This window comes from Carlito syrichta, unplaced genomic scaffold (genome assembly GCF_000164805.1).
Source record: "Carlito syrichta isolate Samal-C Ts95f unplaced genomic scaffold, Tarsius_syrichta-2.0.1 Scaffold315303, whole genome shotgun sequence".
Classification (NCBI taxonomy): domain Eukaryota; kingdom Metazoa; phylum Chordata; class Mammalia; order Primates; family Tarsiidae; genus Carlito; species Carlito syrichta.
In genome coordinates this window covers 160766-173990 of record NW_007259399.1, presented here as the reverse complement: position 1 = coordinate 173990, position 13225 = coordinate 160766, and the positions used below count along the sequence as shown (strand labels likewise).

Here is a 13225-nt window from a genome sequence, read left to right as displayed (position 1 = left end):
ATCTAGAATGAGTTATTCTTGATTTTAAGATTTAAGATGAATGTATATTTAGGACATGAAATAGAAAATGTGAAAATATTTCATTCTCTTTAGTATTTTACTTTTTTATAAAAATAGATAAATGGAAATGCTGCACAATTTGGTGAAGTATATGAATTGAAAGAGGATATTGGTGTTGGCTCGTATTCTGTTTGCAAGCGATGCATACATGCAACTACTAACGTGGAATTTGCAGTGAAGGTATTATTTCTGAGCCTAACTTTGTTTTATATGTGTAATTTAAATTATGGGTTTACTGACAGACATTTTTAGTGGAGCAAATTAAGACAGGAAAGATGAGACGATGAGAAAGAATTCTAAGACCTAATATTTTAATTTTGATTTCTTTTCAAGTCTGTATTTTTGAGAAACAGTGTATTTCAAGAATTTTTTTGCATTCAAATAGTTTTATTTGAATATAGTATGTTAAGATGGAATAATTGTGACAATTGCAATCACATTTGGATCAAGTTGTCATTTAGTATAGTTTCAGTAAAATGGGATATAATGTTAAAGTGCTTTGAATTTTTTTGTTACATTTTAGTTATAGGAAATTTTTAAATGTTAAGATAATATGAGATAAGCATTGTTCTTGAGTTTTAAGTATTTGTTTAAAAATATAACCACATCAAAAATGTTTCTTTTATTTTTAGACAAAGAAAATAATTTGCTTTCCTCTGAGATTTTTCTCATCTTATTTCTTAGATCATTGACAAAAGTAAACGAGACCCCTCAGAAGAGATTGAAATTTTGATGCGCTATGGACAACACCCCAACATTATTACTTTAAAAGATGTAGGTATTTTTAAATCCCGGAATCCAGGTATCAACTGAGCTAATGAAGTTATGACATGGAGCTTTATTTTTGTTATTGAAACTTTTTATGCTTTTGGTATATTTAATTCCATACGACAAAATCTCAAGACCTTTAAATTGCCACTTCAATTCTTTTTTCCTATGTATTAGATGCCCCTACTCCTCTTATATAATATCAAAAGAGAGGAATAAATAAATAAAAGGAATAATGTTTTTCTTTTAATACAAGAAGTTATTTTTTTAAAAAGTAAATATCATTTAAAACATTTTAGAATTGTAACTGTAAATAGTAATGTTTTATAACAGCACTCTTTTTTTTTTTTAGGTCTTTGATGATGGTAGATACGTATACCTTGTTACAGATTTGATGAAAGGAGGAGAGCTACTTGACCGTATTCTCAAACAAAAATGTTTCTCAGAACGAGAGGCTAGTGATGTACTCTATGTAATAATTAAGACAGTTGACTATCTTCATTGTCAAGGAGTAAGTTGTAGTTGCATTTTCCCTTTAATTTTGGGACCTATATTACAAAATTATATGTAGGAGATGATACCACCTAAAATGAATTGCTTTTTTCCCATATGTTTAATAAATGATACCTTAATGAAACTCATAATGTAGTGAAGGTTATGGATTTGGAAAACTGGATAATGCTTTATTAATTTTCTACTCTCTGCCTGGTGGCCCTGATTTAATAGCATAGTAGTTTTAAAAATGGTGTGAATTATATAAATGTACCTAACCTTAACTTTGTAATTATTAAACCTAATCATGCTTAAGTGAAACATAAAAGAATTACCAAAAGACATATGGTGAATATTATTCAAATATACTATGCATACCATATAATGTTCTGGCAATGAAAGGATCATATATCTTGACACTTGTCAACTTCTCATGTAAATACAGTTAGAAATTTGTATTCTAAGCATTTGCAGTATTACTATATTAAATTTTGTGGTGAAGGAGCAGACTTGCTATTTTACCCTGACTCCTCTCATAATGTCAACTTTTATTACTTATAGCTGTACAAAGAAACAAAGTAGCAAATAATTTAAAATTTTAAGTTTGAATCAGCTGTAATAGTGGATATGTACCAACTTAATAACAAACAATTTAAAAATGACAATTCAGAATTAACACAGTAAAAATTCTACACGGGCCCTATTGATTAATAAAAATATGCTAGTACTCAATTTGTGTGTGGTTTAATAGAGTATATTTTCAGTATTTTGAAATGTATAGTGCTAAATAAATAATTCTATTACAGTTTAATTCCTTGATTGTCTTTATCACTTTATAATGTGAAGCATGACCAGAACTTTTGAGAAGAGGAGAATGATAAGCTTCTCCTCTTTAATGTATTCTTTTATAAGCCTTCAGATTCGCACATCAATTAACTAAATTAATAATGGACACATATTCAGCGTTTCTACATGCCAGGCATTGTAAAAGGTGTTGCAGATTTAAACATGAGTAAGACTTTGGTTTTTGTTTTTAAAGACCTTTCAGTGTAATGAACTCTGATTACAGGTAAGGCTAGATTAAATGAAGTGGAACGCCATAGTAGGAAAATCATCACAAAGGAAATTTCAGAATTTTTTCCAGTTCTACATTTCATTGGTTCTTCATTTTTTTTCTGTTTTTCTACTGAGATTTTGCATTTTTCCCCTGGAGTTTAGTGCATTAAAAGCTTGTTTCTTTTTTTTTACTTTAGCTTTGTTGAGGATAGATAAAATAACCTCTTTAAAATCCTTGTCTGTTAGTTCCAACGTGGTTCATCTTGGAGTCAGAATATATTGAATTTCCTTTTTCTTGAGTCTGTGTCTTGTTTTTGGGGGGTGTTCTTTGCATATCAGATAATTTGGATTGTATTCTGAATATTATGATATTAGGGCTTAGAGATGTTTGTATTCTATTTTTTTTAATGGATGATACTGTTTTTTGTTTGTTTAAGTGGGAAGATTTCTTGGATAGGCTTGAACTGAAAACTCTGTTCTGGGGGCAACAGCTTTGGTCTTTGGTCATATTGTCTTTATATTAATTGCTTCGACCCTCTTCCACACATTTTTGATTCAGGAATCAGTTACGACTCTTTCTTTTATATTACCCAACTCCAGAATTTACAGTTTTCCAGCTTCTTTTGTCTGATCTTCTAGGCCAAAAAAACTGTGTTTTTCCACGTGTCTTTATCACCACTGTATACCATAAGGACTGAGCTTAACCCCATAAAAGCCACAGATAAGGGAATCTACTTGTATAGTTTACCTGCATTCCCTCCTCCAACCAAGTGTGTTCTCCTCACCAGAGTCTGTGTACTTCTGTCCATTGTCCAGTACCTTCAGAGAGTTGATTTTTGTATTATATCCAGGTTTTATATTTGTTTATTGCAGTGATGGGGATGTTGGACAGCGTCTTTAGGCCATTGCATTTAAAATTGGAACTGAGAATTGAGTGTGACTATTTTGAGAGTGGAGGTGATCAACAAATAGAAATTGAGCATCAATTTGATAAAGTTAATTTCCTGTGTATATTTTAGTCTATTAAGATTGGATAAAATATCATTTTCAAAATTTTTTAATTGTTAATTTTTCTCCAGAAATATATTAAAATATTTTATTTCTCAGGTATCTTGTTAATAATAGAAATTTCACCTTAATTTCTTTCATGGTCAAGGTTGTTCATCGTGATCTTAAACCTAGTAATATTTTATACATGGATGAATCAGCCAAGGCAGATTCAATTAGAATCTGTGATTTTGGGTTCGCAAAACAACTTCGAGGAGAAAATGGACTTCTCTTAACTCCATGCTACACTGCAAACTTTGTAGCACCTGAGGTATTCTTTAAAAACTTAAATATTTGCTTTTCATTGTTTTCCTTTAGTTAAATGTGAATGATGTCATGTATATGTTATGGTGGGCAGGTTAAAACTTAGTTGTCTTGTCCTTTCCCAAATATAAAGTTCTTTAAATAAGTGAATATTGATAACCCCCCATATAAATATTCAGACTGGGAACTAGCATCTAAAACCAATATGAATGTAATAATCAGACTAGTCTATTCTGCTGGGTTATATACTATTGTCGGAATCATACCATTTTAGAGCTGGGGACTAGGATAAAGATAGCCACAACTTTAAATTATTACATATTATAAATGAGGAAACTGTGGCTCATCATATTTAAATAATTTATTCAAGACCTAGCATTCTCTTAGTAACAAAGCCAGGATAGATTTTAAGATATTTTAGTTTGTACTGAACATGAGATAATTGATACCAGTTAGCAATGTAAATAACATATAAGGACAGTGCCATCTCCAGTTGTCTTTAGGATCTTCTAACTTCTGGAGAAAAACCCTCACAGATGTTTTTATAAGAACTGAGTATTTTTCTTGGAAAATTAACATTATCCACAGATCTTAGAGGAAAGAATAAGGGAGGATCATACTGGGGAGACTCAGAGGTTACAGATTTCATATTTGGGAAGCTGAAGCAGTCAGTTCTGACCATGGGAATGGGAACTTTGACATTAGCAACTCCCACAGCATTGACAGTAAGGTTGGTGAAAAATTAATAAAGGGATGGCATTGACCATGCAAATTCTTTATAAGTTTTGTTTGTAAATCAGGAACTATCCTTATATGTTATAGATGGTACTCACTGATATAAATTATCACATGTTAAATGCAAATCAAAATACCTTAAACTCTTCAGGTTTGAAAAAACATGAATTTACCATATCAGAAGAGAAGCTGAGTAAAATAATTTGAAGATAGATTTCTATTTTCTGTACATATTTTATGATTTTATTTTTATATCAAATACTAGCCCTTTCAGGGTAATATTCACATCAGACATATAAACATTAAGTCATTTGTATTTTGATATCAATCAGTCTAGTTGGCTAGGGTACAGAGAAAAGGGAACACTTCTACACCTCCTGTACAACTCTGTCTTTCTCATAACTAAGAGGGTTATAGGAATATAAAACACCTCTAGCTAACTTGCTGATTAACCCTCATCTACCCAGTTCCTAAGCAGTGGCCCTTAACCTTGGTTGTGCATTTGATAACCTCGGAAGCTTTCTAAGGGAACCAGGGAAAACGTGGTGATGTCCAGAACTGTAAGAAGTGATGGTAGTACAAATTAGTTCAACTTCTATGGAAAACAGTGTAGTGATTTTTAAAATAACTAGAAACTGACCTTCCATACAACTTAGCAATCCCTCTCCTAGGAATATACCCAGAGGAACTCAAATCATTTTACAAAAAAGATACTTGCACATGCATGTTTATTTTAGTCCTATTCAGTATAGCAAAAACATGGAACCAAACCTGCTGCCCATTGAAAGTGAACTATATAAAAAAATGTGGTACATATACATGATGGAGTATTAAGCAGCCATAAAGAAGGACAAAATTATGAACTTTGCAGCAAATTGAATGGATTTAAAGACAGTGATCTTTCACAGAAACAAAGAACTGAATGCCACCACATGTTCTCACTCATAAGTGGGTCCTGAACGTTTATTACAATACTACAAGAGAAGGATTGGCAGTAGTGGGACACTGCCAGGGGAGGAGGAGAGGACCGTAACATCACTAAGGGTACCTGATTCCTAACCAGGGGAAGTAAGGCCCAGTTGAAGGCCCAAACTTCACCTACACGTGGACTGCTTATGTACCTAATCCTGACTTGTATCCCAAATCTTTATAATCAAATAAAGAAAAAAAATAGTATCGATCACTCTGTATTTTAAAGTATGTACTAGAAAAAATATTTCTAATAATAATAGAAATGTAGAAAACAACTTCCTAATAATGAAAATTTATCATTTTAAAATTTACTAAATCTGGCCTTAAGATATTGATATTGAAGACTAGGCAGAATCCTTGCTTTGTAGACTTTTTGTGATAAGATGTTTGCCCAATAACCAGTTCCTAAGCAGTGGCCCTCAACCTTGGTTGTGCATTTGATAACCTTGGAAGCTTTGTAAGGGAACTAGGGAAAACGTGGTGATGTCCAGAACTGTAAGAGGTGATTGGGAAAGTAAAGAGATGGAGGAATAAAAGCAATAGAGATTTATGTTTTACTAGAGTATGCCAACTTATATCTACTGAGATGTGAGTGGTTTAGCTGTACATTGTTATTTATTAGGGCCTTTGTAGTCCTTACTTGTATTATTTACAAAAGCCAGTTATATACATTTTATATCCTCTTTAACATCTCAATTTTGCACATATGTGTGTTCTTATAAATATACTTTGATGAGAAAAAAATAGCATAGCTTGTATGTTAACTTAGTTACATACTATTCATATCTGGCAATTGTCAAAGCCGAACATTCATGTTTTTAGCCTTTTATAGATGAAAAGCCTAGGCTGGTGGTTATGCAATCCCCAGTGTTAATGTATTAATAATGTTTCTATTTTGTTTATAGGCCTAGAGGCTTAAGCAGTGGACTTGTTTTTTCTAAATTAAAAAAAAAATGACCTAATTTCATCTCTTTATTTTTCTAACAAACTTTATTAACTTCACCAGCGAAATCTCACATGAATATATAATAAATATATTATTTGATTTTTATTAACACTGCCCCCAGGAGCAAAAATTAGCTACCTAAATGATTGTTTGAAATGTTAATGAAGCCATTCAGAATTTATCAAATGTTTGCATGTGGTCCAGAAATATACTGCTCTTTTCAAGACATCAGCCTTGTATGTAAAACATACATTTGTTTTGATTTTGTAAGACCATATATTATCTTACCATCTCTTGTGTAGTAAGGAAGCAGTTAGCATAAATATTAAAAGCACAGGCTCTAGAGAAAGAATGTGTGTTCTACTGCTTACTTTTTTTGTGGTGTTGTGCAAGCTACTTAATGCTCACCTCAGTGTCCTCATCTTCAAACTTGGAATAATAATATCTACCTCATAGAGTCTGTATAAGAATTAAAAACCTTAGTACTATGTGTAGAGTACACTAAACTCTCTCTATATGTTAATCTTAAGTTTACATGTCTGTGTATCTCTATGTGGTTTCCTAAAAAGAGGTATGAAAGATCATAGAATTTGCAGATGCATCTTACAAGGTTATTCTTTGGTATGACTCATGTTACTTAATCACCTTATAATAATACCCTTATTTTATTTTTATTTTATTTTATTTATTTTGATTTTTTATTTTAAAGATGTGGGGTACCATTCACTGTTAGATATACAAATGTTCATTTTGCAGGTGCCCTTGTTGATGAGATGTACCCTTCCCTCCCCTGGCAGTTTCCCTCAACTGACAATCTCACCTCCCCAGCAGTTTCCCACTACTGCCAATTCCTTTTTTATAGTATTATGATAATTGTTCAAGGTCCACTTATGAGTGAGAACATACTGTACTCTCTTCTTTGTTTCTGTGATAGATCACTGAGTAGGATAGATTCTAAATCCATCCAAATTGCTGTTAAATCCATTTGTTTTTCCTTTATGGCTGCATAATATTTCATTGTGTATATATAGCACTTTTTAAAAATCCAGTTCAGTTTCAGTGGGCAGCATGGTTGATTCCATGTTTTTGCTATTGTGAATAGAGCTGCAACAAACATGCCTGTGCAGGTTTCTTTTTGGTAAAATGATTTGAGTTCCTCTGGGTATATTTCCAGTAGGGAGATTTCTGGATCATATGGAAGGTCAATTTCTAGTTCTTTCAGAAATCACCACACTAATACCCTTATTTTCAGTGCTTGGTAATTGCAGAAGACTTTAGCTTTAACGTTGTTAAGAAAATGACTTAATATTTTATATTATGAACATTTGTAAGATTATTAGAAGCAAAACAACTTATTTTTGATGAGAAAATTGAGTTTATACTGAGTAGCACCACATAATCAGTATTTCTTTTTTAGGTTCTTATGCAACAGGGATATGATGCTGCTTGTGATATTTGGAGTTTAGGAGTCCTTTTTTACACAATGTTGGCTGGGTAAGAAACTTATATAATCAAAAGTGTTTCATACTTAAAAGCATTACAAAATACTACACATCTTATTTATACAATTAAAAAAGCAAAGTAAAGTATATAATGAGGCACTGTTAAGATAATAGTAATTAAGAGGCACTTTTCAATTGGAAATAAAACTTTTAAAATTAAATACATTTTGTATTTTTTATGTTGGGTGCATTACTTCTTGAAAATGTTTTCTCTATCATATGAGTGCTTTTGATTGCTTTTTGATTGTGTTTTCCTCCAGAGGTTTTTAACTTTAATTAATAAGTGTGTGTGTTATTAAAAAAAAAGTGGCTTTGTTTTTTTCTCAAGTAAAATTGTAAACTCATTTGCTTTTCAAGGACAGGACGTGAGTAATGGAGACTGAAGAGTATTGTAGACTGTACTATGTGCCTTCCTCATGTGTTTCTGGACACAATTTATTTTCATCAACTTGAAAACTCAAAAGGGACATCTGGTTAGGTTATATACTGTACATCAATCTATGCATAAATGGCAGCTTGTTTTCTTGAGCCACTGTCTAAATTTTTTTCTGTTTTTATAGAAATTTTTATACTGATTGGTTCCTAGATGGTCAGTTTTGTACACAGACTGAACAATACAGCACTTTGCCAAAAATAAGTGTAGCATTGCTTAAACATTGTGTGTTAACACCTGTTCTTTGTAATTGGGTTCAGTGGTGCATTTTGCGCCACCTGGAGTTACAGTTTTTAATCTGTCAGTAAATAAAATGTCCTTTAACTTCAAAAAAAAAAAAATAATAATAATTGCATGTTTCTCCAGGAATCTACCCACTGAACTTGTTGATATTGAGTTGATGTTTATAAAATTGCTTGACTCCTGGCTCTCTTTGGCAATAGACATTTAGTAAGATTATACAAATTTAAGTAGTAACAATATTAAACTGCAGAAAGACACCTGCCTTCCCTTAAAAGAATAAAGAAAAGCTCAAAATATATATAATAACATTTGGACTATGCTAATGTTGATAATTTACAAATAATGCAAGTGTTATTTTACTTTTAATAATCAGTAGCACTTCTGATTAGAACTGAAAACTTACGACTAGAAATTATTCTAAGAAAGTTGTGAAAAGAAAAAGCCAAGTTTCGCAAGTAATAATAATATGCTTAGGTATGACATTTTAAAGAGTGCATTTAGTATTATTTAAATATATTGATATATCAAGAGTTTTATAAATATGTTACAAAATGGTTACTCTAAATAGTTTATTGGTTTGGTTATAGTTACATAATTCAGTGTATTTTGTATACTTTTAAATAGTACAAACTTATGTATAATTTTTGTTTATAGACCACAGCAAATGCTGAAGTTATAGGTAGTTAAATTTTGCACATCAAATGTAATTAAGATTATTAGTTCCAAACCATGGGACATTATTGCTAACTTACTGCTTTCAAATATTTACTTTATGACTAAACAAAAAGTGATTATGTGTGCATGTATTTAGTGTTACTTTCCCTTAATTGTTACATAAGAAAATTAAGACATTGACACATTAAAATATCTTCCTCATACTTTTAACCATTAATCAGTTTTCCCATTCCCAAATCTGAATAGCAATTTCAGTTCCATCTTTTAAAATGGAAGAAAAAGATCACCTTTTTTCATTCTATAATTAATTTTTAAAAACATCTTTAACCTCATGTATTTATCTTCCCATCCATGATGTAAATAATAATTTTAATGGCTATGCAGTTTTAATTGTGTGTGTATATATATATATACACAATATGTATATTGTATATATGTATATTTTGTATATATGTATATATTGTATATATATATGTATATACATATATATGTATATTGTGTGTATATACATATATATGTATATACATATATATGTATATTGTGTGTATATACATATATATGTATATTGTGTGTATATACATATATATGTATATTGTGTGTGTGTGTGTGTATATATATATATGTATATATATATATATATTTATTTATTTAAGTCAGTGTCTCACTGTGTTGCCTAGGCTAGAATACAGTGGCACAGTGGCAGGATCATGGCTCATCACAGCCTCAACCTCCTGGATTCAGGAGATCCTCCACCTCAGCCTCCTGAGTAAGTGGGACTACAGGCGTGCACCACCATGGCAGGCTAATTTTTTTTAGTTTTAATTTTTTTTCTAGAGACAAGGTCTCACTGTGTTCCCAAGGCTGATCTTGAACTCCTGGGATCAAACAATCCTTCCACCTCAGCCTCCCAAAGTGCTGGGATTACAGGTGTGAGCTACTGTGCCTGGCCAATGTAAACATTTAATTAACCAAATTTTCATAAAAATGAATTAAAAATATTGTTAACCTGTTTCCACTGATAATGATAAATACTAATGAGTAAATTAAGCCAATACAATAAACACATTATGAACATACAAAAATTAACACTTTCTTCATAGTGGGTGTATTTGTTTGCTAACATACCTGAGATAATATAAAATTTCTGTTTTTTATTGTGATCTGGCTTTAAGACTGTAGCGTTACATGAAAAGCTACCTTTATTTTATTTTACATTGATTAAAATCAAATGCTGGCAAGGTGCTCTATTTTATTAATTATTTATTATTTACTATTTTATTTTATAATTGAGTAGGATTAAATTCACTGTTTGAAATATGAAATTTGATACTAACAGTGAATATACATTTTAAATGATATTAATTTGCTGAAGTAAATATTTGCATGTAGTCTGATATTCATTGTTATGAAATGTCTATTAACATCTATTTTTTTAATAGCTATACTCCATTTGCTAATGGCCCCAATGATACTCCTGAAGAGATACTACTGCGTATAGGCAATGGGAAGTTCTCTTTGAGTGGTGGAAACTGGGACAATATTTCAGATGGAGCAAAGGTATAAATTATAAATATGTCGTGTTTGTTGCATTCATGTTAAATTGCTAAAATTTTTAAGTTATTGTCTAGTGTCTATTTGCAGAGTATATGATGATGTCATGTGTCAGTATTTGTTTTTAATTAAGTCAACTCACATCTATGTATTGATTGAAAAAGGCAAAGGCTGACTTCGGTTTTTACTGTGCTGCTGGGCCACCTTCCTTTCTTAACAGTTTATATGTGTGCAGAGAACATAAACTAGTTTTTGTATTACCCAAAACAAAAAATGTAAATTTAGTAAACAATCCATATGTAAAACCAACTAAAGTTTATTTCTAGTTTTAGTATATTTTTATATCATTTTTTTCTTTAGCACAGAAATTTACTATTGATTATGTAGGCAATTTTTATAATGCTAACTTTTACTTAGAGAATATATGGACTATTTATTAGTAGCACCTAGACATTTATTATTTGTAGCTTAGAACACTCCAATATAAATATGATGCAAGCCAGATATATACTTCTAAAGTTTCTAGTATACACATTTTAAAGCTTTTAAAAAGTAAAATGAATTTTAGTAATATTATGTAACCCACTATATCGAAAATATTATCACTTCAACATCTAATCAATATAAAAATATTACTGAGTGTTTTACCTTTTTTCATAAATACATGATGTATATTTTGTATTTATAGCTCATGTGAATGTTGACTACACACATTTAAATGCTCAATAGCCACATGTGGCTAGTGGCTGCCATATTAGTATAGTTTTAGAGTAACTGACCGTATTTAATTAGGAAAAAAAATAATCAGTCAAGATTTGAATACAATTTCTTTCACTTATAATTTTTAAATTTTAAATTGAAAACCCACAGGTTGTCACAATGTGGCTTATAGAGTCTTAAATCTTTATTTATTTACTTTATCTTATTTTATTTTAATGATATGGAGTACAATTTAGGATTGAGTATACAAACAGTTATTTTACAGGTAAAGTTTGAGCTTCCCTTTGGTCCCTGCTTTGCCTGGTTTGAGATCAGGTACACTTATGTATGTTGTGTGCCCCTTCCCCTCCCCCAACAGTTTCCCACTACTACCAATCTCTTTCTTATAATATTACAGTGTGTCCAGGGTCCATTTATCAGTGACAACATATAGCATTCAGTTCTTTGTTTCTGTGATATATCATTGATTATTATAGACTCTAAATCCATCCAAGTTGCTGCAAAGTCCATAATTTTGTCCTTTATGGCTGTGTAATATTCCATTGTGTGTATGTACCACATTTTTTTAAATCCATTCCACTTTCAATGGGCAGCATGGTTGATTTCATGTTTTTGCTGAAAGAAACATTTGTATAGGTCACTTTTTTGTAGAATGATTTGAGTTCCTCCAAGTATATTCCCAGAAAGGGCATTGTTGGGTCGTATGGAAAGTCAATTTTTAGATCTTTTAGGAATCATCACACTGTTTTCCATAGAGCTTGTACTAGTAGTTTACATTCCCACCAACAGTGTAGAAGCACTCCCTTTTCCCTGCATACTCTCCAGCATCTGTTGTTTTTGAGTTATTGATGATGACCAACCTGACTGAGTTAGGTGGTATCTCAGTGTGGTTTTAATTTGCATTTCTCTGATGATCAGTGAGGCTGAGCATTTTTTGCATGTATCTACTGGCGACTCATATGTCTTCCTTTGAGAAGTGTCTATTCATATCTTTTGCTTACTTTTTATTAGGGCTATTTATTTTTTTCTTTTTGGCATGATTGAGTTCCTTGTAGATTCTGGATGTTAGACCTTTGTCAGATATATAGTTGACAAATATTTTTTGTCCCATTGTTAAGGCTGTCTTGAATATTTTAAGCTACAATTTGAAGTAGAATAAATCTTAAGACAAAAGTAATTGCTTATAGTTAATATGTGCTAATGACGAAATCTAATTATCTCAATATCACTAGCCAATCTATAGAATATATTGAAGAATGAGTCTAATATTCTGATTATTGTTGGAAAAAATAAATCAGGGATTTGTCATTACTTTTTAAACATTAGAAAAAAATAGAAGGAATTGTGTTTGGATTTTAACACTAGCAAAAGTATACTGTGTGATATAGTAGAAGGGATGTCTGATTGGAAACCAGTAACACTGTGGGCTAATCTTGACCTTTCACTAACTGGCTGTCTCAATTTTCTCATTTATAAAAAGAAGGGACTGAATTTTTCTGTGGTACCTCTGATTCCAAAATTATGTTTCCATGCAATTTGGATTATTTATAATGTGTTATATTTCCCTATGTCAAGTGATCAAAACTTATAGCATTCTTTATTAAACATGTATTTTCTAGTCATCCAATTTGTGCTTCAGAAAATACATTGATCAGCTGGGCTCGGTGGCTCAGCCTGTAATACCATGCTTTGGGAGGCTGAGGTGAGTGGATTGCCTGAGCCCGTGGGTTCGAGACCCGCCTGGGCAACTTGGCGAGAACC

At 31.4% G+C, this 13225-nt stretch overlaps 1 protein-coding gene across 2 annotated transcripts in view; it reads left to right on the top strand.

The window, feature by feature from the left end:
- RPS6KA6 (ribosomal protein S6 kinase A6) overlaps positions 1 to 13225 on the top strand; it is a 121547-nt gene that overhangs the window by 78758 nt on the left and 29564 nt on the right. For both annotated transcript variants that reach the window (XM_021706162.1, XM_008072513.2), the window contains 6 exons: positions 118 to 240; positions 745 to 834; positions 1181 to 1339; positions 3533 to 3694; positions 7758 to 7834; positions 10633 to 10750. In XM_021706162.1, the coding sequence (XP_021561837.1) occupies positions 118 to 240; positions 745 to 834; positions 1181 to 1339; positions 3533 to 3694; positions 7758 to 7834; positions 10633 to 10750 (729 nt within the window). The remainder of the gene's footprint in view (positions 1 to 117; positions 241 to 744; positions 835 to 1180; positions 1340 to 3532; positions 3695 to 7757; positions 7835 to 10632; positions 10751 to 13225) is intronic.